Source organism: Meriones unguiculatus, chromosome 2, assembly GCF_030254825.1.
Source record: "Meriones unguiculatus strain TT.TT164.6M chromosome 2, Bangor_MerUng_6.1, whole genome shotgun sequence".
Classification (NCBI taxonomy): Eukaryota; Metazoa; Chordata; class Mammalia; order Rodentia; family Muridae; genus Meriones; species Meriones unguiculatus.
Window position 1 is genome coordinate 116,661,200 of NC_083350.1, and position 27,570 is coordinate 116,688,769.

Sequence of the window (27,570 nt, forward strand, 5' to 3'; positions counted from 1 at the left end):
TACTTAAGTGTCAAGGCTCCTGCAGCAAATTTGAAGCTACAGCCTGACCTAGCTCTTCTGGATGTGTTTAACCAACGTGACGGGGTGTGATACTGCGATTCATACTGACTGCATCCACTTTGAGAAGTGTAACTGCTGGGAGTGTCCTTTCAGTGTGCACACGCTGTGTGAGCTGTGGGTAAGAGGCTGCAGGGGCCAGTTTGTCCTTCAGTGAAATTGCCCAGAGTAAAACTGAAATAGGTTCAGAAGGCATTTTTCTTTGTACAGAGCGGTTTTACTATATTCTGAGGTAGAAGGAAGGAAGTATTAGGAAAACATTTTATATTGAAGTCATTTAAATTTTTTATTCTAGGACCTTTAGAAATATTAAATTGGGGAATGTCCATTTGTATTTATTAGGTTCCTGTTTCTTTGGGTATTAATTGCTGAGTGGAGACTAAAGGACCCTGTGTCAGCCTTGGGTCAGTTCTCTGGCTTTGGGAACATTAAATTCTGTTTGGCCAAGTGAGTTTGCAAACAGGGAAGCAGAGAGGACTGTCAAGGGTGTAAACAGCTGGTCTGGGCCTGTGGCGTGCTCTCTACTATTGGCCTGTTGGGAGGATGTCAAGGCCAGCCCTGGAGTGATAGTGAGATCGTGTGTCATGGGGTAAAACTGTTGAAATTAGGAAATTGAAAACTTATAGTCAAACTTTGTGTGGTGTGTGGACAGTATCTGTGTGCATGTGTGCAGATAAGATGTCCATGCTGGGGCATCTTCCCCTCTCACTTTCCGCCTTAATTTGGGAGACAGGCTTCAGGCTTTCTGGCTGAACTTAGAATTCCTTGATTTTGGTCAAGAAAGGCTGCAGGATCCTCCATCTCTCTTCCCCCTCTTTTCTCAGTCACACATGGGTATTGACGTTGGAGGTGTGTGCCTCCACTAAGCTTTTACTTGGCTGTTGGGAACCTGAATGCGGGCTGCCATGCCAGTGTAGCAAGCACTGAATCCACCGAGCCATCGCTCTGAGCATCTGGGCTTTACCTTTCACCTTTGAAACTACAGGGCAAGCTTTTATCTAGTCAGTCAATATGAAGGGCCTACTCTGTGAAGAAATGGATATTTGTGGGTTGACCCACAGAGAATTAAAGTGATGATTCCAGGTGAAATGCTCAAGAACTTGAAAATAGCAATATTAATGTTGTTAACATGCTTATGTGGATGTCCGTGTTCTTTAATAGAAGTTGCAGTTATTACGACAGTGATACGTTGGTGGAGAGCTGTGTGCCAGCCATGCTGATGAGTGCTGTTACCTTTAGTCATCCCAAGGGTTAGGGGGTAGCTGGTGCTGTTTCCATTTAAGAGATGAGAAAAACCGAAGCATTAGTTTTGCCTACTATTGGCCTGTTGGGAGGATGTCAAGGCCAGCCCTGGAGTGATAGTGAGATCGTGTGTCATGGGGTAAAACTGTTGAAATTAGGAAATTGAAAACTTATAGTCAAACTTTGTGTGGTGTGTGGACAGTATCTGTGTGCATGTGTGCAGATAAGATGTCCATGCTGGGGCATCTTCCCCTCTCACTTTCCGCCTTAATTTGGGAGACAGGCTTCAGGCTTTCTGGCTGAACTTAGAATTAAGTTCCAGGCTACTAGGTTAAGTGTCCAAGCTACTAGGAAGTTCTAGAATAACTTAGTGTTATTAATAAACTGTTAGTGTCCAGCTTTCATCATTGGAATAGCCAAGGAAAGGCTTTGTGTACTACACTGTGTAAATATGCTAACAGCTGAGAGCTCAGTGCACTTCTAGGTTCTTTCTTTGATGGTTGTGAGCCTTGGTGCTTTGGGAGTATAGCCATCCTGGTGAAAGTCTGAAGTTGACTTCCCACTGTGCGTGTTTAAAAGCTGTCAGAGATACATTTAAGACGGAGTGGCTTCTGCATCTTGCCTGTTTGTCAGTTTCTTCTTAAGATGTCTCCTTCCTTACGGTGGTGCTTACTGGGTTTTCCTCTCTGCTTGTGTGACTCACGTTGAGGAATTTTTAGGTTGTAAATACCCAGGCTTACTTACCTCCCAGCTGGAAAGCACTGAGACATTTTGGTTGGAATGTTTGTTGTGGGTGATAATGCACAGCCTATGAAGTTTGTAACACTGGGGAAAGAGTTTTCACCTAAAACTAGCACCGTTCTAGAATCTTGATTACTTTTAGTAACTTAGAAGGAGAAAGAAATGCCAGTGGGGGAAAAGTCAGATGTTGCTGGAAGACGCCGTTAATAAAAGTATGTTCAACTATAATTGCATAGTTAATATCCTGCCTGTTGAGACTTGCTTCTGAGTAACCTGTCTGAACAGTGAAAAGATATGCAATGACCTTCTTCCACATTCATTCCAAAAATAAGAAGGCAGTTGGGCCTGATAGTGCATGTCTGTGATACCAGCACTCCGGAGGCTGAAGCAGGAGGATTGATTGCTAATTTGAGGCTAGCCTGGGCTACGTGGCAAGATCCTGCCTCAAAAAGGAACAGATAATAAATAATAGATAGATAGATAGATAGATAGATAGATAGATAGATAGATAGATAGATAAACAGACAGATGGATGAACAAATAAGCAAGCTTGTGGAAAATATGAATCTGAATCATTTTCAAAGGAAAATTGCACTCATAGCACTAATAAAATCTAGTAACAGCCAACTAAAAACACTATAGATTAGTGACATTGAAGTCTTAGGGACCATTTATTGTCCCAGACCTTCAGGACTTATTTGGAAATTATAAAAGTAACTTTTATTCACTTGCTTCAATTGATGTCTTGGAGGCTTACTTCCTTCTTCTGCTAACCTATGCCTAGTCCTGGCAGCGTCTAGCCTCCATACCATCTAACCTAGGCCTAGAATGTTTTCAGCCTCTGGGACTTACTGCTTAAACTCACCCTTTCTTGTTCTTTCTGAGCTCATAGTTGGCTTGTTCAACTCAGCTGTTCTGGCTCAAACTCCTCTCCCAGCTGACTTATTCAATCTGGCTTCTTTCTCAGCCCCTGAATTGGTCTGCTTGGCCTCAAACTAACTCCATCATTTTGCTCTATCCTCTGGCCCCTTATCTCTGGCTCATTCAGTCTTCGCCTGAGTTCTCTCTCTGCAACCTATCTCTCTGTTATTGTCCCGGTAAAACTGCCTCCTCTCTTCCTTCCTCCCTCCTTTTTCCCCTCCCTCCTTCTCTCCTTCTTCCTCCCTCTTTATCCCCCTCTTCTCTTGTCTACATCACTTTCAAACTTGGGTGCTTCCTTCTACAAACTATCTTTACTTTCATTGTTTGGGATTGAAGGTATATACTATCACGCCGGGACCTAAGCTTTTCTTTACTGATATTTGATACCAGGCTGCCTTGAACTCAGATCTTCTTGCCTGTCTCCTGTACTAAAGACATGTTTGTATTCCAGCAGATCATACAGACCAAGAAGGTCTTTGAATGTGATCTACCAGAGCAGCTATGCTCTAAATTAAAATCCCTCTACAGGAAATCCTTCCACATTTTTATTTAATTCATTTTCATCCTTCTGCCCTTATCCTAAGCTTCCCATGTATGTTAACTTTATTCTGTTTCTGCTCATCACAGAAGGCTGTATTCATTGCAGGCAACAGAGACTACTGCTAGAGCTCTCTGCTTTATGTGCCTGTATTGTCTGAGTTAATCTATTTGGATTCTTTTAAAGAACAAGGTGTTTCACCTTTCTTAAGTCCCTCTGGCCCCTCTGCTTATTTTGTTTCCCATCAGTATTGCAAGTCCTCTACCTTGCTCCCTCAGTTTCCTATTGTTAAATTTTATACTGTGTTAATGAAAAGCAGGTGTTGTCTTGTTATCATGTTGCTGTTAGTGTTTTTCTGTTCTCAGTGTGTATTTGTGGAAGGTCTACCCCTTGGAACTTTGATTTTCTTAGATAGCCACAACCCTCTTTAGGAGGCAAAGATGTGGCCCCCATTTACAAGGTTACACCCCAACAAGTGTTATCCAGAATTTTTCTCTGAATAATTTATTTATTAAATGAAAGATATGGAGTCCAAATTGAAAGAATAAGTTGACTAGGGAAGATTTAACAATGAATGAGAAAGAATGGTGCTGGCACAGGTTACTGGATGTCATTAACTCACAATGGTAAAAGGAGGGTCCCTTTTACATTAATGTAGAGAGGTCAGTAAAACAGAATAAGTGAAAAACATACTCATCCAAAAATACATGATAAAGATAGCATTTTTTCTTCCCAGACAGGATCTCACTATGTAGCTCTGGCTGTCCTAGAACTCACTCCATAAACCAGGCTGGCCTTGAACTTACGAAGAGATCCTCCTGCCTCCACCTCCCACGTGCTGGGATCAAAGGCGTGCACCATTGTGTCCCTGTTGAAGAAATCATTTTGAATGGAAGGTGAGGAGGTAAATGTAGGTCACCTGGGTGAACCTGAAATGTGCTGGGCTCTGGTGGGAGCCATCAGTGTTCATGGCGAGACAGTTTGTCATTGTTGAGAAAAGAGACCAGGACATTCCAAGCTCATTATGTAATAATTAATGAATGTGACAGCAAGAACTAGGAAATACATGACTGATTAGATCTTTAAGTCGGAAACCTTAGCGTAAAACTACATGAGAAAATGTCACAGAGGTTAATCACAGTAAACTAGGAAAAGATCCTTGCCAAGTGTGATACACAAATTTCTTATCTTTACAGTATATGAAGAACCTTTTAGATGCTAAGAAAGTGAAGATGTTAAGGAGATTCCCAAAGCGAATAAAATTGTGACGGAAGCCCACCCTACTAACTGAGGCTTACAGAAACCATTATTTTCCTAAGGGCTTAGAAAGAGGTGAAAGAGTAGCCCTACCAGTCCTCCTCACTGTTGCCGTCGTTGCCAGCCAACCTGTAAGGTTTTGGGAATGTAAGTTGCTAACATTTTAAGAGCTGTGAGAGTTGCAGATATATCCGAAGCTTGCAAGATAGGGCTAGATTAGCTTACAGTCACACACAGGCAGAGTGGACCAGCTGCCTGTAGTCAGCGTCTGCTGCGCAGGGGCAAGCGCACGACCAAGCAGGGCTCCCATCGCCAGCCTGAGAGTTTAAGCGGAGGAAGATTTTATTTTTTCCTTCATTTCTATAGTTAAAGGTTTTTGTTGTTGTTGTTGTTTATAATGCACGGTGATTGATTTAATAATTAGGGGAAATGTCATCTTGTTGTTTAAAAGCTACCCAACTGAAATTTATTATTTTGTTGAAGAATGTGATAGAGCTTCCTCAGGATAGCTTGTTCAGAGGACCTGGTAGAGGTTAGCCCTGAGACCTGGTGACGGGAGACTGACCACGGCTGAAGTACTTGCTGCAGATTCAAGAGACTTCAGGGGTAGAGAAGGTGGTGTAAGGGGGAAGAGTGAAATTTTATTTGTATTTGTTTGCTGTGTGTGGCACTTGTACATGGTGTTGTGGGAAGGAACACAGAGGCCGAGAAGAAGGTTCACTTACATCCTCCATGTCATTCTCCACCTTGTTCCCTTGAGACAGTATTCCTCAGGGATCCCAAAGCTAGCTAGGCTGGCAGCCGGCAAGCCTGTAAAATACGGTCCATTCTCCTACAGAGATGCCGGGTGCGATGGAACGGGTGCCTAGGCAGCTGTGCCATGGGAAGAAATGCAGGGTTTCAATGTTTTACTTGATGTCTCAGTTTGTCTCATCATGGTGGTTTACTTTCAAACATGTACTGCATTTTTCACTTTTGTTTTTAATTTGCCTGGGGGTGGGGTCTTCTGTAATTAAAGGAGTGATGCAAAGGAAAAGGTAATTAAGGTGCTGGGTCTCAGAAAATGGAAATAAGCATAAACCAAAGAACATCCGGTGTTGAGAGAGTTCACGGCTACCTGCCCCGACTCTGGCTTTCTATCTGTCCAGGCTTGTGGTTTAGAATTCTGGTTTTAAACTCCTGATGCTGTATGATATATCTTAGCACCGAGGGACTTCTGCTGTTTAGACCCTGGGAGTGAGCCTAGTCATTGCTAACGGAACAGACCACAGATGAGACAACTGATTCTCCCTGGATCTTTTTGTTGTTGTTGCTTGCTTGGTTTGTGTTGATTTTTGAAACAGGGTTTCCCTGGCTGTCCTGGAACTCATTATGTAGACCAGGCTGGCCTCACACTCGTAGAGATCCACCTGCTTCTGTTGGGACTAAACTGCCCTGCCCTTTCCCTGGATCTTTTGTTCTTGCTTCTTAGTCTGTCCTGTGCATTGAAGGGTTGGCATTGCTTCCGTTACGTTGCTGTTGTGTCGAGAAGGTATTTATTCCTCCTGTTTATCGAAAAGACGTCTTAAGGAACTTTAATGATAAATATTTTTTAGTTTACAGTTTTAAAGAGTCATAAATAAAATGGTGATAGTTGCTTCCTTTGTAACACTTGAGCCCTGTAGTCTCAAGTTGGTTTGTTACCCAGTAGTTCCAGAGCAACCATGGCAGAAGACATCACTGGCCTAATTTGACTCTTGGACGTTGTCTCTGTTGGTTTAAGAAAGGCTTTCTACCCTTAAGCTCCTAAGGGAGTCTTTTTCCCATTAGGATTAGTGGGCAATTTTGTGCCATTTATTGGATTTCTTTTTGTTGATTATGCTTTTTATTTGTTTAGGATTTGTATTTTATTTTCTGAATTCAAATTATCAATTTTGTTAACTATCTTTTCTACTTTCATTCTCTCTTCCTGTTAATTTGGACTTAATTGCTATTCTTAGGCCCCTCCCACCTCCACCTCCCAAGCCAGCTTTGGTCATATATTGATGTTCCAAGTCCTGTAACAGCTTTCTGTTCCGACTTCTCAGTTTATTTATTGTCTGTGTCTCTTTGGAGATAAGAATTTATGCCTTTCCAGTCCTCTCCTCAAGAGCCGTGGTGCTGAAATTTTACCCTATGTAAGTCAAACCTGTGGCTCCTAGCAGAAGCTACTGGTCTCCTGGCTTGGAGTCAAGAGCAGTTTAGACTCACAGCAACAACAGTAGCACACAACCATAATTTTCCTCACCCAAGTTCTCAGCAGCTGGTCGGCTGAGCCGCAGCTCAGTCACACCCGTGTAAGCACACTCTGCTGTTTTCTAGAAGGGTCTGAACATGCTCTGCCACCTCAGTCTGCTTGCTCCTCTGTTTGCCCTTCTGATCTGTTGCCAGACTCCTCTGTGTCTAGATAGATGCCTTCCCACGTCTCTCATTGTCCACCTTGTTTTTTAATTGCCTTTGAAAGCTCCACACCTCAAAGCTGCCCTTCTGTTTGCACAGTGCCCAGTTCTGATCTTGCAGGTAGGTCCTAGTGGCCTCCCTGCCATCCTGGACTTCAGTCAGTGTCTTTGTGGACAGTGCCTGTAGAGATAATTTTTTGGATCTCACAGAGAACCTAACTGGGTCAGCATGTGGGTTAGGTGTATGCTGTGAGTAGCTCATAACCAGGGCCAAAATAACATAGGACTTTGTTTCCTTGTGGCAGGTTTGGAGATAGATAACTGCTGCTGTCGGTTCAGCTCTTTGGTAACCCTCTAGTAAGCATCTTCAGTATGCTGTTCTCACCATGTGAAATTCCCTTTGTCCAGATATGTGCTTCCAGTTATACCCATCTTTAAATTACTAGCTGTTCCAGAGCCTTTCTTAACTCCCATATGAAAATATTATTTCTTTATATTCCCGAGGCAGCGTGAAGGTAGAAAATGACCTTATCATTAGCACACACATGCACACACATGCACGCACCTACGTGTGCACACTTTCTTACTGAGCTATAAATTCATGCTTGTACATAGAGTTGCCCTCTGCAGAGTGCTGTGTTTAAGGCCATAGTGGGTTTCCATGTTGAATGTCTGGTAGAGAATGAATGAGCCATCTCCTCGAGAAACTTGTTATTAGTAAATAGAACTTTGAGAAGAGATACGCTGCCATGGGTGAGAATATAGAGGTGTTGGATTTTAGCAGAGAATTTAATTCTTAGGAATGGAATGTACGTATTGCTGAAAAGGGACGTCTTTATTTTCTAAACTTATGTGGGATCACGTACAGTTTCTTAAAACGCTAGCAGATGTGTTTTTACGTACAATTAAAGCATTCTATTGCTTAGATGGGGACTGAACTGGAGACTGTTCTTTCTTTCAGTGCTTAGATGAGTATGAAGATGACGAAGCAGGACAGAAAGAACGGAAGCGAGAAGATGCCCTCACCCAACAGAACACCATCCAGAACGAAGCTGCCAGCCTCTTAGATCCAGGCGCCTCCTACCTGTCTCAGGTGAGCCTTAAAATGACCAGGAAGGCACTGGCTATTTGAACAACAGTCTTCTAAATTGCTCTTAATAGTTTTCCAGGCTCATTTTAGTAGTATCAGGCTGAGTCAATCATTTCCTGTGGGTTTAGCCACCAAATCTTTTCTATCCAAATACTTCTAGACTTGATCATTGTTTGGCTCTTAGTCCCTGAGCAAGACTGACTGACTGACTGGCTGGCTGACTGACTAACCAACTGACTGAGACTGACTGACTGAGTTTAGTTAATAACATCAGTTGTAAAAATAACCAAGAAAAATAATAACTTTCTTATTACTAAGAAGTAAGAGTTAAATTGTTGAGGTGAGTGTCCCTTTCTGTTCTAGACTTTTGGATCATAACCACATAGAATAAAGAGGTGACCTGCTTTCTCCAGTCAACTGTTTAGACATGATGCAGTGTTGGGAATGGTGTCATGTTAAGAGTTCCCAGAAACACTTGCATTCTCTGTATACTTTTGGAGGGCTGGAGAGATGGCTCAGCAGTTAAGAGCACTGGCTGCTCTTCGAGAGGACCTAGGTTCAATTCCCAGCAGCCACATGGCTGCTTACAACTGTCTGTGACTCTAGTTCCAGGGGGTCCAACACCCTCACAAAGATACACATAGAAGCAAAACACAAATGCATGTAAAATAAAAATAAATAAACCATTTAAAAAAAAGACCATACTTTTCAAAAAGTACTTTAGGAAATAAAACCTCAGTTTCACTTTAGTTTCTCCCTTTTGACTATGAACCCAATCATCTGTAGAATATATTTTTGCATGCTTCTGAGGACAGAGTCCACTGCCCTGATGTGTCTCTCATCGCTAGAATGAGTTAAGTGTGTTTTCAAATATTATTGATATAATTTGTCCGAAGCTTGTTATTTCTGTGACATTTTAAGTGCCTGCCTACCTTTCAACTCCCCTGTCTTCTCTCCCTTCCTCTTGTTCTCCTCCCTCTCCTTCCTCTCTCCCCATTTCGTCTATTTCCCTCTGCACACTACATGCACAGGACAGATGATAGAACTCAGCTGAGACATCATCCCTCAGACGCTGTCTACTTCTTTTTGAAACAAGGTCTTTCAGTGTCCTGGTACTTGCCAAGTAAGCTAGGCTGACTGGTGAGGCAGGCTGGGGACAAGCCTGTCTGTGCCTCTCTGGAGCTGCCATTATAAGGGCATACCACCACACCCATGCTTTTCTTTTTGAGAGAAGTCTTGTTCTGTAGCCTAGGCTGGCCTTGAACTTGCTCTGTATCCTCAGGTTGGCCTCAAAGTTGTGACCCTCCTGTCTCTACCTTCCCAGTGCTGTCACCACGCACAGTTTGCATCCTAAAAGATCATGTCTTTTCAGAATTACCTTCCCTCCTCTCCCCCTACTCTCCCTTTTCCTCCTTTCCCTTCCTGTTCTTTCCTTTCCCCTCCCTTCCCTTGTAGCAAGAATGACCTTGAACCTCTGATCCTCTTTCCTCCGACGGCTGGGTGGTAGGATTGCCCCCCCCCAGCTTTGCTGGAAAGTGAATTCAGGCCTTTGTGCTGGGTAGATAAACAACCTACTCACTGAGCTAGGTCCCCAGCCCCTCGTCTTGGTTTTCTAAATTCATTATATTGTGATGTGATTTTAAAAGGCATTTTGGAGGACTATGCACATTTCTATACTTAATGAAAGTGTATTCATTTCTATACTTGATGAAAAGATTAAATATATGCCTATTTGCAATTTTTTTTCCTGTTTGCTATTCTTTGCAACATTATGAAGACATTTTGACAGAGGGAGGCAGACTATTTTGAAGTGGTTAGGAACGTCTCTGTCTTCTCTAATGCTGAAGTTACTGACATAGATCTGTAGTGTAATATGCTCCATCTTTACCCCTCATCCCTCACTGTGAGTAATGATCATCATGGCTCTCTAATGCTGAAGTTACTGACATAGATCTGTAGTGTAATATGCTCCATCTTTACCCCTCATCCCTCACTGTGAGTAATGATCATCATGGCTCTCTAATGCTGAAGTTACTGACATAGATCTGTAGTGTAATATGCTCCATCTTTACCCCTCATCCCTCACTGTGAGTAATGATCATCATGGCTCTGGAAAATAAAAAAAAAAAATTAATAAGCTTCATAGCACATTAGCTGAGCAGTTACTACTCTATTCTTAACTCTCTAAACTAATCTTGCTTCCTCCAGAGTAAATCCCCGAGATTATTTGCACTTTATTGCTTTCCTCCTCCAGCTCCTCTCTTGTGACATCTCCTGGACTTCTGCTGGTGGCAGAATACCCTACTTCCTCCTCTAACTCTTCTTCCCCTGGCTGGCAGGAAGTCCAGCCTTTTTCTTTACCCTGCTCAGCGATTGGCTATAAGATGCTTTATTGGCATATCAAGAGACAATTGGGGAGCAGTGTTTACACAACATTGAGACAGGAGATTCTCAGAACAAGGATTACAACCAGATAAGGAGTTGGGGAAGGGGGTCAGTACAGAAGCCAGCATTTGAATTATACAATAACCTTATGCCTGCAGTCCCCTATAATGCTAATGGTGCCATTTCTCTCAACTGTTTGTGATTGGTCGTCATCTACAAGTATCTTTGTGCTTTTTTGTTTAACAAAATTGAAATTAAACTTGGTACTCTTTCAATGATGACTTCCCACACAATGAAGGTTTAATTTACAGCAGTGGAGAAAATACACCATTTTAATTGAAAGTCTAGACTTGGTTTCAGTTCTTGCCCTTCAGCTTACTCTGGACACTTTAAGAACAAAGCCATACTAACAGCATAATAATATCACAGTGTCTTTAGACAAAGGCTGAATTTTTTTCAATACGAAAAGGCTCTGTTTGCTGTAGTCCAATTATTTTCTGTGTACACGCTAACGTGGACTTATAGCTCAGCGGAGCTGGTCTTCCAGAGCTTGCTGCCCTGATGCATCTGTCATTATTTAACTATTCTGAGGTCTTCCCAGACCTGCTCTTCATTTCTTCAGTTCCTGTCTGTCTGTTTTATTCGTAATTAGGATTAAATGTTGGCCACTGGCTGTGACCTTGGCTTCAAGTGTATTTTGCCAGGCCAGTTGCTTAGCATGAGAGTGAAGCTAAGTCCTCTCTGTGGGCCTCCCTAATGGCTTCATCAGAGGTGGCAGTGGGAACCGGAGATGTTCTGTTCACATAGTTGACATCTCTCTGAGCTACAATCTCAGTTTGCAGTGCCTATTGCCCCAAAAGGATAGATACTCACAGCACCAAAATCTAGAGGAGTTGTGTGGGAGAGGAAGGATGGAGAAGGGAGCAGTCTTAGCATCATTAGTTGTTTTAGTTTAGTAGGACAGAAAGAAAGGCCATATCCTAGCATTGTCTACAGATCTGAGCCACTCAAGGATATAGGTTTTTAAGAGTGAAGACTGCAAAGGCCAATATGAGTTTGGCTTGGCTTTGTGGGTGGTTAGAGTATTTTATTTCTGGTTTAAATTTTTAATGTAATACAGACAATGTTAATAGAAAATGAAGATTCAAACACTTTTTCTTTTTCTTTTTTTCTTTTAAACAGACTGTTGGGTTGTTTTGTTTTTTAGATTTACTTATTATATATACAATGTTCTGCTTGCATGTATACCTGCATGACAGAAGAGGGCATCAGATCTCATTATAGATGGTTGTGAGCCACCATGTGGTTGCTGGGAATTGAACTGAGGACCTCTAGGAAGAGGACCCAGAGAGGGTATGAGCCATCTCTCCAGCCCCTCTTTTATTTTTTTTAGCTGTGCCTTCGTACAGCTTTTAAATGTGGTCATGCTTGCTTTTTAAGTAAAACTTTTGTGATTAAATTAAATTTAGACAATAATAGAGCATAAAAAAAACACTTTGTAGCTGATTAATTCATTTATGGTCTGCTGTTTTCTGTGAACTTTTGAATCTTACTCTTAATTTTTCAAAGGTGGGTGATCATGTGGCACAAAATCCAAAATCATAAGTGCGTGGTAAAAGGCTGGCCTTCCTAGAAGCAGCTACATATAGCTTTAGAACTAACCCACAGAACGAAAGCTGTCTCTGTCTGTCTGTCTGTCTATCCCACAGCAGTGTTTAGTTGTAACACTAACTTCATCAAAGGATTATTTCGTTGGTGGATACATAATTTGATGGCATTATTAGGCTATAGTTCTTAGTCCGAAAGTGGGTCTGTGGCCCATCTTCAATCCTTATGAAGTAAGCAGTGGTGCCCTCTTCCCATGAAGCGCTGCTCCACCACAGGCCTATAGCAAAGGGGCCAGCCACCGGCCAAAACCTCGGCAACTGGGAAGGAGCTTAAGTCTGACTCCCTTTGAGATTGTCTGCCAGGTATTTTGTCACAGTAGTGACAGGCGGGCGAACACACCGTCGTCCTTGCAGGACTTTACCCAGGCTGTTTTCCACCATGACTTTTTCACTTGGTACTGTACACGGACTTATGCAACAGTCCAGGAGGGGCTTAAGTATTATTTTTCACAGATGCAGAATTTTCCATTTTATAAGCACACGAATATTTTAAGCTAATTTTGGTTACTAAGGTTGTTTGTTTGTTTATTGCTGTAAAAGAAAAACATTGCAGTATTGGGAAGCCCCAAAGATATTACTTTGCACATGTGTGATAAAATCCCAACACTGGAATTGCTGGATTGTGTGTATGTTTGAATTTTTGCTTCCTTTGGTTTTTCAAGACAGGGTTTCTCTGTGTAGCCATGGCTATTCTGGAACTTACTCTGTAGACAGGCTGTCCTTAAACTTGGAGCTCTGCCTGCCTCTGTGTGCACTACCTTGCCTGTGTTTGGAGCTTCTTCTGAAATGTCCTTGTAGATGTTACAGGATGAACATTTTCCTTATATTCAGAACTGTTATTTCAAGAGTGTGGCTGCACGTGTTGGCAATTCTAGCACAGATTAGGAGCCAGCCTCTATTATATTCTAAGTGACAAGCCAGCCAGGGAAGCATGGACCTTTCCTTAAAACACAACTTATTCAGTAGCATAAAATTTTCTTTTTAGTTAACACAAATTAGCCGTTAATGGTAATCATCAATGGTTAAAATCTTTTACTCTTGTAAGTAACAATAATAACAACTGTATGTATTAAGCCATTTGTTTTGAGTTGTTTTCTTTGAATAGATTTATAGAGAAAAACTTTTGTGTTGAAGATGCACAGATCATTTCCAGGATTAAAAAGGAATAAAAAAGTAACCTGTTGCATACTGTCTAAGTTACTTGCAAGATCTGTCTGTCCTCAGTGTCATTTCCTGAATGGGCATTAGCAATTTTTACTCTTAGTCTTAACGTATTGAAAAGTTACAAGGACTCACAGAAAACATTCTTCTTATAAAACCATTTCTTGAATACGTTGTTGTTTTCTAAGAACAAGGTCCACTGAGTGACCACTTTGCTCATTTTCAGGCCTCATTAAATTCCTTCTAGTTGCTCCAGCAGTCCTGTCCCAAGGCAGAACAGAGGAGTCAAATTCAAAATCGCTTGCTGCTGTAACTGCCCGTGACTCTTCCTCAGTTAGAAAGCCCTCTGTGGTCTTTCCCAACCTTTCCCGTCCCAACCCACTGGAAGATAAATTGATGACATGGCCAACAATTTGGGTTGTGGCCTGTTTACTTACAGGAAGTTCAAATGTGAAGAGAGAGAGAGAGAGAGAGAGAGAGAGAGAGAGAGAGAGAGAGAGAGCAGAGAAGGTCTTCTGCATGCTTGTAGAAAGTACATCTGTGCTTGATCCTGGTTTTGGAAGTCCCAGGTTCCATGCTACAAGATCCTTTGAAAACACCCCAGGTCTGTTACACAACACATTTCAAGCCTATTTTTCCTTGCAAGGGAAGGGGAAGTACCTGGGCAGAGCTTGGAAAATGTTGGCAAAGCACCAGCTTGTTTTGCCTTGTTGGAACATAGAACAGTCAGTAAGGAAATCTCTGAACACAGTCCTCGCAGGTGAGATGCAGTGAGGGCCTGTGCTGTGTAAACAGAAGGGAAGCGTATGTGAAATAAGATCGGAGAAACACTAGCCCAGGAAGGTCAGGTCACAGATAAAGTGGACCTGTCGAGTTCAGCAGTAATCACTTGTGATTATTAATGAGGTTCTCTAATAATTATACAGTTAGTAAGCTCCTCTGCGTTGGAATTTTTGTGGTCATGGAAATGAATTTTCTAGCTAGGAAATTGTAAGGAAGAGAGGTTATATTTGTGTAGAATTCCATCTGTATGTGGAGGAACAGTGAGCATTCTCCCCCTTATAAAAGAATCATGTTGTGCTGGAGTATGAGTAGCTGGAGTTTATAAACCTTGGTTTTTTCCTGTTATTCTCTGGAGATAAGCTTGCTTTTATAAATAGAGAATCTATTTTGCTAAATTACTACAGAAAAGCAAACACTGACCTTCATTTTAGTGGATGCCTTTTTAAGGACAAAGGGTGAAGAAATGTCTTAGTATTTGTTTGCCAAGGTTTTGTTGCGCTCTCTGCGTTACGACCAGCTGATACCCAGGCGAGTGACGATGTCTTCCCACTGGCTGTCACGGGAGATGCCCCCAGAAGTAGTACTGAACTCTGTTCCTGGGGTCAGGCCCGCCCAGATGCTCCAGGATCCTGTCACCTGGCTCTTTTTCCCCTCTTATAACATTCTTGTTGTCAGGGCTTGGGATTTTGTTGCCTTCGTTGGTTTTATTTTCCTTTCCCGTAACATCCATCGGATTGCAAAGAAAGTGATATCTCTAGATTTAGGGGCAAGGGCAGGCTTCCAGAAGCTCAGCTTTTACTTAACAAATAAGGAATAAAAATGGAACATTTCGATAAGGGCATTATCTTTTAGTGGTTTTTGATGCTTAGTGGGGATCTATTGGGAGTAGTTAGCCCATGTGGGAGAAGTTGATGAAGATTTTATGTCTCAGTTAGCTTTTTAAACTTCCACCAGCTTTACATTGTAAGCCTGCTGTGCTCACTTCTGTCATACAATTCCACAATACAGTGGGCATGTCTTCTGCTTCCTGTTACGGCACTAGAAGAAACCTGAACCCCTAGTCTCCACTGCCGAGTGGCAGGTCTGGCTGGAAGGTGGCTTAGTCCTTCCTCCTGAACGGTTTCCTGGACTGTTGCCCAGGTCGCTATGCAGTTAGCTGCAGTCAGTCGCTAGTGTTCTGTTGTACAACTGGTCATCTTATAAAGTGACTCATTCTTTCATTTTAACTAGGCCAGAAATTCTTTAATTATATAATCTTCTTAGGTTTAACACTATTATCCGTTTTAAAGGGGCTCATCACTTAAATTTGATGTTTTGTTAAGATGAAACTAAAAGCGTATCTGAGGAACCCAGACTTATCACAATTACTGCCTACTTATTTGCACAGTACTTTTCCACCTTCGGGGTTAATATTAACTTTCAGGAGTCTGTCTGTCTTTCTCTTTTTTTTTTTTTTATTTTTATAGCTTAGGATCATCACAGTAATATGTACTTTGCTCACTTTTTATTTTTAGCTCTACTCTTAAAAGTTATTAATCTCTGTGTGTATGTGGTGAGTGATAGGTTTCTTTAACTTTTTCTTTTATTGTTTATGTGTATGCGTGTATCTTTGTAAGTACAGAAGCCAGAAGAGGGTGCCCTGGCCCTAAGAACTGGGCTGGGATTTGAACTCTAGTTCTGCAGGAGGAGCCGGTGCTCTGAGCTGAGCCACCTCTCCAGCCACATTTGTTGGTAGATCCTCCTGCCTCTGCCTTCTGGGTGCTGGGATTACAGGCGCACGCCACCCTGTTGTTGTTGTCATCATTTTTGTTTGTTGGTTTGTTTAGCTTTGTTTTAGCGGGAGCATAATAAAGACAGGGATATAACATAAGACAGTGTTTAGCAGGTTGAAGCGGTAGGAAGGTGCTTAGCTAGTGTGCTCCAATCACGGGGGCCAGTCTCCTGCCGTAACCAGGGTGTGGTGGTGCACATACACAATCCCTGCGCTCAGATGGAGGCAGGGAGATCAGACAGTCACGGCTGTCCTCAGGGCCCCAGCTAGTTCCAGGCCAGCCTTGTTTATTTGAAACCATAACTAAAAGAAAAGAAGAAACTCTGACTATTATGGTTTTTGCATGCTTATGTTATACCTCATGTCTGTTTTCTAACTTTTAAAATACTTTAGGCTGGAAAAATCACTCAGCCATTAAAGGCTAAACTCACAACCAAAATATTTCACTATTAAACTTTAAAACATGATTGGTTTGGGCTGAAAAACCAGATACAGGTCCTTTTTGTTTGATCATTGGTGTGACGTGTTCTTAAGTGCAGTTGTTCCGCATAGTTCTTTGGCAGTGACCGTTTTGTTTTTCCAAAGCCTGTGGTTGTGTAGTGACGCACGCACAGCTGATTTCTTGTATTTTACTTTCCAGGACCCTTCGAGAACAGTCCCAGGCAGATACAAAAGGTAAGAAGCTTTGTTACACCTTACAGGCTTGAGGACAGTGCCTGTCTCAATGTTGACTTAACTGGCTGGACCTGCTTCCAGTCACTTTCCTAAAGCAAGAAACCAGAACCATAATAATGTGTTTTTAAAAAGAAATTCCCAGGGCTGGAGAGATGGGTCAGTAGTTAAGAGCCCTGGCTGTTCTTCCAGATGTCCTGAGTTCAATTCCCAGCAACCACATGTTGGCTCACAACTGTCTTTGACTGTAGTCCCATGGAATCCAGTGCCCTCTTCTGGTGCGCATACATGCAGACAAAACACCCATATGTGTAAAATACATAACTAAATAAATCTTAAAAAAAGAAAAACAAAAACAAAAACAGGAATTTGTAAGACAGAGGTGCAGCATGTGTCAGCCACAGCTTGTTTCTGACTGATTCCAGAGTCTTTGAAAACTGTCTGCACCGAGTCCTCCCGGGTCTGAAACAAAAACTTAGAATTGATTTTCTTCTGTGTAGTTTTTACACTGACAATACAAGGAGACCACATGTAATGACAAAATGCTATAAACTACTTGGGTTAAACAAAACGGTTATTTTTTTCAAGTCTCTAGAGGCTTGAAGTTGAAAACTAGAGCCAGCCTGCCTGGTGCAGTGGTGGTGCTGGTGGTGGTGCTGGTGGTGGTATGAAGGGGTGGTCTCTTAAGACCTGGTTTGGAGATGGTCATTTTGCTGTGTTTTTTTGTCAGCGTTGACGTCAAATTCTTTACCCTTCTTAGAAGGGCACTAACCATACTGTGAGGGCGTCCACCCCCATGGCCCCATGTGAGCCTAATTAATTACTGTTACAATATTTACTACTAAGAACTCTCAGCTTTACTACCAAGCAAGCACAAGTAAAATGTAATTGTGTTTTTCTCTTTGGTGGGATCTGTGGTTAGGGGAAAGGTGAGAGGGCCAGTGTGGCAGGAGCTAAACAAGTGCACCTCACATCTCTGATCCATAGAAAGAATCCATGTTGGCTGCTGCTTTCATTTTCCTGTCTGCTTAATTTGTATGTGTGCGTGACAAAACAACCCTTCTTTAATACAGTGAAGTAGTCTGTTTACCATGACTAGATTAATCCAACACAATAAATTTTCTTTTGTCAGAAACCATGGCCAAATTAGCTTTGACTTGACCTTTTTCTTTTTTTGGATTGGTTTGGTTTTGGTTTTTCAGACAGAGTTTCTCTGTAGCCCAGGCTGGCCTCGAACTCACAGAGATCTGCCTGCCTCTGCCTCCCAGTGCTGGGATTAAAGGCATGCAGCACTGCCTCCTTGTAGCATATTTTCAAATTAAAAAAAACAAAACAAAACATTTTCATTTTTCGAAAAAACAAAAATCATTTTTCATTGTTGTTTGGTAAACAAAGTTAACATTCGGTTATTTATCAACTATGTTATACATATTTAATTCTAATCAAAGTTTATATTATAAACAGTACTTTTATATGTGTGTCCTGGAATTGGATTCAATGAGAGAATACTTAATTTTTTTTTTTTTTAATTTCTGTAAATTCTCACTGGAGAGATGGCCCAGCAGTTTAGAGAGAGGACTGACTGCTTTTGTGGAGGGTTAGAGTTTGATTCCTAACAGACAGCTCACAACTGCTGGTGGCTCTAGCTCCATCGTTGTCTTCTGGCCTCTGTGGGCACTACACCCGCGCAAGCACACATGTGCTTAGGTGCACACACTCAGGCACACATGCATGCACACACACAATTAAAATAGCAACAAAAATAAACATTCCTTTCCAAAACTGTTACAAAATTAGCATTGTCTTAAGTTAGAAATTGTTTCCCATGGTATATATTTTTTACTCTTGAGATTTGAAACCACTGTTTTTCTTGTGACACGTTCATCTGCTTATACTTTCATTTTTGTAGCCTGAAGCAGTTTTCAGCTTTCAAAGATTCAGCCCTGTTTAATATTACTAAGAATACTTTTAAACAGCCAACACACCTGAGAGGACAAGCAGGAATGCTGAGTTTGAGGCTAGCATGACCTAATAGTTTTAATCTGTTGAAATGAGTATATTTTAATACAGTAGAAGCCTAGACTCACATCTGAAATTATCCATTTTGTTATCTCACTGGACTATCTCACATAGCCTGTCAACAGTTCATTACTTTCGCCAGTCAGCAAGCTGTAGCAGCCATCAGAAATGGTGTCTCTTGACGAGGGTGTCTCTTGACAAATGGGGATGACAAAAATGAGGAATGGCCTAAAAGACAAATCATTGGTATCACATGTTTGGCAGTATTTTCTATAAACTAAGTGACTTGTATATGCACACACTTGGCAGTAACTCTGAGAAGTTTCTGGGGCTTTCAAATCTCTGACCCCATGTGCTCTTTTCTCTCACTAATTACACATTCATTTTCTCTTACAAATGTCAAGAATGCAGGGTTTTTTTTTTAGCTCTTTGAAGCAGCAGGCTAGCCAGGCGGTGCTCCTAAAGTGCAGTGGGCTCTCATTGGTCCAGCAAGTCCCACACATACTCACTGTCTTTATTTTAAACTTCAACTGTTTGGCGATGAGGACGGTGCCACTTTTGATACTCAGTTTAGGAAAGATGGATCAAGGGCAGGTGTTGGGGTTTGTTTTCCAGTGTGTGATTCTGTCACTAGTGTTTCCTTGGTTAGGTTTCTAGTACACTGAATACAGTTTGGAGAAAGAGAAGGTGGGATTTTTCTAGGTTGTGTCACACTTGGAACACAGTCAACAGGTAGTGACACTTTGCTGTTATGGGGTGACTCCCTGGGGGCTTTCATAAGTGTGGCCAGTGTAGGCTTAGCTGTTTTGTGATGTGAACTAATATATAATTTTAACGATCCTTCTGATGTGGGTCAGAGCACATCTCTGTAGCGTTGGCTGTCCCTCCACCTTTCTTAGGGCTCCAGTGTTAAGGTCAGGTGGCCAGGCGTGTGCAACGTCACAGAGGAATTCTCCTTCTGCCTTTCTGTGGGATGCCGAGATGGAACTCCATGTAGGCAGGAATGGTGAGAGGTTTTGCTCTGAACCATCTTATGGGCCCCCTTTTCTGCCCTTTAAAAGAAATGCTTACTTCTTAGTGAATGTGGTAAGTATGGAAAACTAGTATTAATCAAACACAATCCTATCTTGTAAACCGAACACTACTGCCAATTTTTAAATTTTAAATTTTTTTATTGCAAGTTTCTAAATGGCTTTTCATCTCCTATGGGCAACAGTAGATGTGCAGTTCTGCATCCTGTCAGCTCCTCAGTGTAACATGGATGCCTGCTGATAAATGGTGGCTGCTCTCAGCTGCCTCAGCTCTGCCTCTTCAACATAGACAGCACACGGACACACAGAAAACCCACTGCTTCTGCTTCGGGAAGCCACTGTTTCTTTTGTATCTGAGCAGAGTGTGCACATGATTCTTTTTCCTGACATTCTCTTCCCAGTCAGCTCTGATGTAAGGCCTGCTTTGGAGAGGTAGCTCGTTCTGATTGATGCGTTCGGGGACAAATTTCCTCAGATCTCACATTTCATGGGCACATGAAATGACAGCCACCTTCAGCTACATGGGAGCGTACAGTCAGGTGTATACTGCCCACAGCGATCAGCCAATCCAGTGTGAATACAGCCTGCTTTCCCGGGGGGGGGGGGGGCGTAACTTCCTCTCCTTCCCCACCCCCTCCTTCTCACACTCCACAGTGAAGCTGCACAAATCTCTTGTGATGCCAGCTTTCATAAACACACTTCCTTTTTTATGACAAAATGCCATATTTATGTATTTCTTGAATATTTAACATGTTTATGACATTGGTAATGTTTCTCTTCACTTTTCCCTCCCTTCCATTTAATGTGTCACTGAAAGTAGTTTTTGAGATTATGTCCTTAGCTCCATGTTCTCTATAATCCTTCTGTTTGTGTTGAGCAGTTTTGTATTGTGTACTGGTTTTTGCAAGTATACATTGCAGTCCCAGAGGCTTACCCTCTGGGTGCATGGCTTAGTGAACTAAATCTTTGTCTTTGTTTGTGTGGGAAGACTGCTCTTATATAACACGGATGTGCTTGATCTGAGATACCCTGAACAAACACTTGTTTTAGATTTAAGTTTTTTTCTTTGTGTATGCCTGTGTGTGTACCATATGCATGCCTGGTGCCAGCACAGGTCAGGAGAGGGCATGAGACCCCCACAGAACTGGACTAAGATGACTGTGAGCTGCCGCATGGATGCTGGGAACCGAGTGTGGGTCCTCTACAAGAACAAGTACTGGTGACCACTGAACCACTCTCAAATGTATGCATTTCAAGAGTAATGAAGAGATGTAGGAACAAATGGACCTTAGTTGGCACTGTGCAGGTTATCTCACATTCTGCTCCTCTATAAGCCAGCAGTCACCATGAGCATGGGGGTAGATGAAACCTGACAAAACCTATAAGCAAACAAACAAATAAATAAATAAATGGAAAGACAATCAGTACTTTGAGATGGGTCTATAGTCCTTCAGAGGAAAGCAATTTCTTTTTAAGATCTTGCCTGTAGGGGCTGGAGAGATGGCTCAGCAGTTAGAAGCACTGACTGTTCTTCCAGAGGACCTGGTTCAATTCCCAGCACCCACATGGCAGCTCACAACTGTCTGTAACTACAGTTCCAGGAGATCAGACACACACAGACATATAAACAGGTAAACACCAGTGCACATTAAAAACAAATCAAATCTTCCCAGTTTTCTTACACTAAGTGTGTGTCACGGTGTTAATAAAGAGCCTGGGTGCTGATTTTGAGTTTTAGTTGTGTGTGCTTGCATTTAAAGGAAAAGAGTCCAGCAGGGTGGGGAAAACCTGGGAGTTTGGAGTCCAGCAGTTACTTAGGAAGGTCATGATCTGTCTAACACTTCTGGATGTTTGATACCCATTGTTTAATAGGATTTTACCCATGAGTCTTGTATTTCATCTCGTTGCTGAGCTTTAAAATGTCTGTATTAGTGGAAAATCCCTCTGACTGTAATCTCTTAATGCTACCAATCTCATTCTCATGAGAGCTCTAGAATAACAGTGTTATTTTCCTGAACATAGCAGTGGCCTCTCATCTTTCCACAGAAGATGTGAAAATTCCCAGAAGGGAAAAACTTCCAGTAAAGGGTGGTATTTATTTTTTATAATACTGCTTATTACTTTCCCTTTACTGAACATCATATTTAATATCTCTGTGGCTGAGACTAGACAATTTTGTCTTTGGATCTTAGGTTTGTGTTAACATTCCTAACTAGAACATCACAAACCTTTTGGAGTGCATAAAACAATTTTTTATTCTGAATATTTTCCATTGTGCATATCCGGCCTACAAAATAGGTTGAAAACATTTGTGTGTTAGGATAAACAGCTAAATTTGGCAACAAAATCAAGAAGCACACAGCCCTTTCTGATTATGGCATTATTTCTTTCAAATCTAGTGTGTATGAGGGTCAAAGAGCTGGTTTAACTTTTCAGCAGTCATTCTTTGCTTTCACATATGCACAGGGTTTTATTTATTTATTGACATTGTTGACATTCAGGGCTCTTATGCTCATAAGTGAAACGCCTAAAACTTGGTTTTGTTGTTTTCAGTCGATGTTTATTTGTTCGTATTTGTGGAGTAATGTAATAATTCACTACCTGCGAACCGTGGAATATGCATCCCTTCTGCTTGTCATCTGCCTCGTTTAGGAATCTCTGCTCTCGTTTATTCTACAGTATATCATACATTGTTGTGGACTGAGTTCCCCTGCTGTGATCAGAACAACGTAGCTGATCCCTTTATGTGATTGTATTTGTGTGCATTATGGAACCTCCATGTCTCCTCCCTTCCTAGTGTTCAGTGACCACTATTCTCCGGTGTCCTCAGAGATCACCCTCTGTTACCTGGCTTACTGCACCTTTCATCTGACATATCTTTCATTTCTCCACAAGGGACATGAGCTTGTTCTTTTTATTGCACTCTTATGTACCTATGCAGCAGTTATTTTTCTTTTGTATTAATCAAAGTTCTTTGATAGTTTCATGCATATTTTACATATATATATATGTTTATACCCACCCTTGTCCTTCTTTACCACCCTTTTAATCTCCCTGTCCTCATCCTTTTATTTTTTTTTCACATTCTCGCTTTTCTTTTTGTCCTATGACCCTTTTATTGATTTAATGATTCCATTTCTCAGTTTCTGCTTGTTTCTTATCTCTGGAATTTCTCATTGATGCCATGGCTAGGCCTTTCATGTGTTGAATTATGTACTTAGACTCTGTTGTATCTCACTTGGTTTCCTTAGGATCATTGTTTTGATTTTTTTTTCAAGGACTTAATAGATTTCTTTCATGTTGGGATCTTCTCGAAAACTGTTTCTCAACCTTCCTAATGCTGTGCCCCTTTATACAGTTCCTCAAGTGATGATGACCCCCAGCCATAAAATTATTTCATTTCTACTTTAGAACTGTAAATTTGCTACTCTTATGTATTGTACTGTGACTATCTGATGTGCAGAATATCTGAATTGTGACTCCTGTGAAAGAGCCCTTTGACCCCAAAGCGTTATGCCCACACTGATATTCTATACTATTGCTCTATTGGATGTCTGTTCCCTTGCCTTTTTATGTCTTTGTGTTGCTGTGTTGTCTGTACAGCTGCTGCACTGTCTTCTTTCAATTTTATGCAGTAGATTTTCCAGAGGAAGACATTTTCCTTTACATAAATTGTAGGTGTCATTTTGTATAGATGCCATGGCATCAGCTATCAGTGCAGAGGTCTGGACTCCATATGATCTTTCTTTCAGTTCTAGTCACCGTTGCCTGGGCTGTGTAAACTGCAGGTATTTGTGGCGGCAGTAGTGTGCTTTGTGATAGACATGGGTAGCAGGAGTGTGGGACCATAGGCCCTGCTGAAAGACAGGTACTGATGGCAGTGAGCTAGCTGCAAGGCTGGGACGCTGTTTACAGAGTGGCATGCAAAAGTGAATGTTGAAAGTAGTGGCAGCAGCCGTGATGCTAAGGAAGACAGTTACAGAGGAGTATATCTAGGACCTTGCAGAAGTAGATGCTGATGGCACCAAGCCCTCTGTCAGTGTAACCTGTAATGCTTCAGGATGCTGAGTAGCAATGGTCAGAAGTAATGGTGGTCCCCCTGGCAATGGGCAAAGAGACACTTGGTGGTGGTGGTGTTCTTACGTCAGTCGGGCAGAACAGATGGCAGTCCTTTGTTCATCCTAGCTTGAGGCCTGGCTTGGCAGCCAAAGCTGTTTTATGCCTAGGACATTTAAAAGCAAAACAAAGCAAGTCCAGGCAGTGCAGCACAGGAGGAGGTTGATAGAGACCCAAGTTCCACCATGCCACTCGGTGCGGGAGGGGAAGGACGCCCAGGCCTGCCCTCTGCCCCACAGCATGAGCAAGCCGTAGACATACAGAGCCCCGCCTACCACCACACAGAGCAGCAGCACGTTGCAGTGCAGCGCAGAGCAGGAGGAGGAAGGCAGAGACCTGTGGAATGCCATGACACCCACAGACTTGCCCCCTGGCTCACAGCACAGGTGGGCTGTATACACCTTCTTGCCAGAGCATGTCACCCAGGGGCCAGCCTGCAATGGGGCCACCACAGTGTGCGAGTGTGTGGTGGACAGATGGGAGAAAAAGAGAAGTGGAGCAACTTGAGCTTTATAAAGAGAGATGGAACTGGAGACGCGAGGGTGGAAAGAAGTAGCCTGTTGTGAGTGGCCAGCCCCACCACCTGGGGCCATGGCGAGGTCCTACCCCAAGCTGGTGGGACCATGTCTAGGTCCGGGGCTATGCAGCGGCAGGGGTAAGTGTAGGTCTTACCACTAGAGGACTTGAGAACATCTCTGGTCGGGACAGCCACCAGGGACCACATGGATGTGCAGGGAGTGTGCTGAACTAGCCCAACCCCTCACTGGATGTGGCACTCTGGAGAGCTGGGCCTGTAGAGGGCGAGAGTGTGGGAAGGCTGACCCTACCACTTGTCTGCTGTGGGGTGGCACGGGCACAGAGGTGATTGCCCCCATGTGGGGAAAGCTGCTCACAGGGTCATGAGTGCAGGTGAGCAGGCCTGAGAGCAAGAACACGGAAAGCTGGCCCCCATCATTTACCTTCTGGGAGGTGGTTTGGTTGCAGGGGTAAGGCCCTCCCCTTCTCCTCCTCACTACCTTTGGTAGTTGGGGGAGTTGGCCTGGCCCCCTAGCTATAGCTCTCGGGAGAGTGGGCCCTGTACCTTGTCTGGGCAACATGGTGGAGCTGGTCCTGATGGTGAAGGTGTGGGTAAGCCAGCCCTGCATGTGTGAGAGCACGGTGCTGGCACAGCCCCTCACAGGCTGCGGGACTTGGGAGGGTCAGCCCAGCACCTCGACTGACTGGCTCTGAGGGCATGAGAGCAAGAGAGCTGACTCTTCCCTCCTGCCTTTGGTGGCATCGGCCTCACTGTCGCATGCTGGAGAGCTAGCCCTGGTGATGCATGCAAATAAGGGAGAGCCCACCGGCTGAGCAGCTCAGCTGCCACCCAGGCCCAGGTCCAGGGCTCTAAAGTGGCTCACCCCAAAATCAGTGGAAGGTCGGGACATTTGAAAGGGCCAGTCCTGCTGATGCAAAGCTGCAGGATCTCTGTGACAGAGGACAATAGGATACCTGCAGGGGAGACTTAGTGAGGATCCAATACTGATGGTGTCACAGAAGCCAGAGGTCTCAAACCAAAGCAATGACTCATTGAAATGAACATTTGCAAGTGAAGATGCATGGACAGAGTGATTTACTGTGGGACACTGTGACATACTACAGCTTCCATGATTTGTTTTCTATGCTTTGTTTGGTGTGTGTGTGTGTGTGTGTGTGTGTGTGTGTGTGTATGTGTGTATGTATATGTTGGGGGGAGGAGGTTGCAAGGGCAAAGGATGGATATGAGGCGATGGGGAAATGAGCAGGACTGGAGTGCATGATGTGAAACTCACGAAGAATCAATAAAAAGTTAAGAAAAGTAATGGTGAGGCATCTGGTGTCAGTATCCACCATGGCACTCATAGGCCCGTGGGCCTGCGCTAGGCTTGTTAGGCCTCTCAGAAGAATGCTGATGACTGCAGCTGTAGTTGAAGCACCAAGTAGGAGGTGGGAAGATAGTATTTTAGGCCTGAGCGTGCCAGGGCACCTGAGAACAGTGCTGTATGGACTTGTGCTATCAGGTCACGGTTTTACAACTGATCTAGCCATGTTCATGAAATTGGACTCTAAGGATGATGTCACGCAGTGGCTACTGTTCCCTAGGTCAGTGGCTCTGTTTTTCAGATTGCTACATGTTATATGGCAATGTGGTCTCTAGGAGGTGGGAGAGAGGTCCAAAGTGAGTTAGTTCCTTCTGAGTCAACACAATCAGAGACATTGGACCATTGTTCAAAATAGATTCAGAGCCAGTGAGGACTGAGGCACTCATTTCATTGTTAGGGCAGTAGTACATGGCGATAGTGGCGGACCACGGAGTTAGCTTGGGGCAGGAGTCACATTTATAATGCAGTGTTTTACACTACACGATGCCATCCAGGTCTCTGGATTTCTTGTCTCTCACTGAGCTTTCACACTCCCTCTGTCGATCTCCCTGAGATGCTGTGATTTCCCTGTGAGGAGGACAGTCTGTCCAACACATTCTTTTAAGCTGTTCCTTGAGTAATTCTGGAACCACTGGAACCATTCATATTTTAGTGTTTTGTCCAAGCTGTTGTCATTTCTCCCTGGATATCTCTTGTTGCTATAGAAAATCTGGATGGGACAGGGAGAAGAGGAGAGAAGGGGCCGCAACAGAGATACAAAGGGAATAAATTGTAATAAAAATGTGTAAATAAAAGTAAAATAAAATAAAGAGCCTCTAAAGGACCCTCTAAGCTGGTTTCAGTGTTCCTCTGTATCTCGGTGTGACTTCATTGTGAGGGCCCTGCCTTGGACTTCTTCCTGTCTCAGCTGCCCTTGTTCTTCCTCTTTTATTACATTGATTAGTAGTCGAGTCTCTTAGAACTTATTTTCTGTCTTGTCTTATGTGCTAGAAAAAGTAGCCAGCAACTGTTAGATGTGAGATTGCTGAGTGCTCAGCTCAGGGGGTTCAAACATGAATGTTACATGGTAGGTGTCATAATACATGCGTGTTTATTTGTTGATTCTTGCTGACACTAGACTTAGGCACGCTGTGAACCAGGGCCTCAGGCATGCTAGAACTGCTTTATTAGCCATTTTCGTGCCGTTATCTCACCTGGTTATGCAACCCTTATTGAGATTAACTGAAGGCTTTTTATTGCCCTACCACATCCTACTTGGATAATTACGGTAGCCTAAGCTAACTGCGGGCCCCTGTGTGATCTTGGCTGCTCTGTAATATGTTTTGTAAAGGCATTCTAGTCCCTTTCCTGCCTTATTTGGTTTGGATGCTGGACATTGAACTAAGGGCCTTACACATGTGGGTCGGGGCATCTAACTTTGCCACACTGTATTCCCGGGTCCTGCTACATGAGTCAGTGGTTTCTCAAGTAGCTTTTGTACACAAGATTATCTGTCAGCGTGCAGGTGTTCATTATTACAATCTCTATTACTTTCGATAAATGTGTTTATTTGTTGCTTTGAGATGGTGTTCTGTTCTGTTTCCTAGGCTGGACTCAGACTCCAGGGCCCGAGTAGGTCCTCCAACCTCAGCCTCCTTTAGGAGCTGGGATTACAGATGTTCACCCCCGTCTTGGTTATGTTTACCTTTTCTCTGAGGGTGGGGAGCAGACATGGCTGTTTGGTAGCCATCCCTGTGCATGGTTATTTAGGCATTCCTTCTTGTCCCACGGCCACTTAACACTAAGGTGTCCAGAAAGCAAT

The 27,570-nt window shown here is 43.0% G+C and overlaps 1 protein-coding gene and 1 non-coding gene across 2 annotated transcripts in view; both read left to right on the top strand.

The window, feature by feature from the left end:
• The window catches only part of Pawr (pro-apoptotic WT1 regulator), an 82,903-nt gene that overhangs the window by 41,312 nt on the left and 14,021 nt on the right, over window positions 1-27,570 (top strand). The window contains exons 2-3 of the mRNA XM_021652990.2: window positions 8,135-8,266; window positions 16,671-16,705. Of these exons, the coding sequence (XP_021508665.1) occupies window positions 8,135-8,266; window positions 16,671-16,705 (167 nt within the window). The remainder of the gene's footprint in view (window positions 1-8,134; window positions 8,267-16,670; window positions 16,706-27,570) is intronic.
• On the top strand, window positions 23,847-23,987 carry LOC132652599 (small nucleolar RNA SNORA48). The gene has a single exon (XR_009590196.1). It is a non-coding gene; the product is annotated as a small nucleolar RNA SNORA48 (small nucleolar RNA).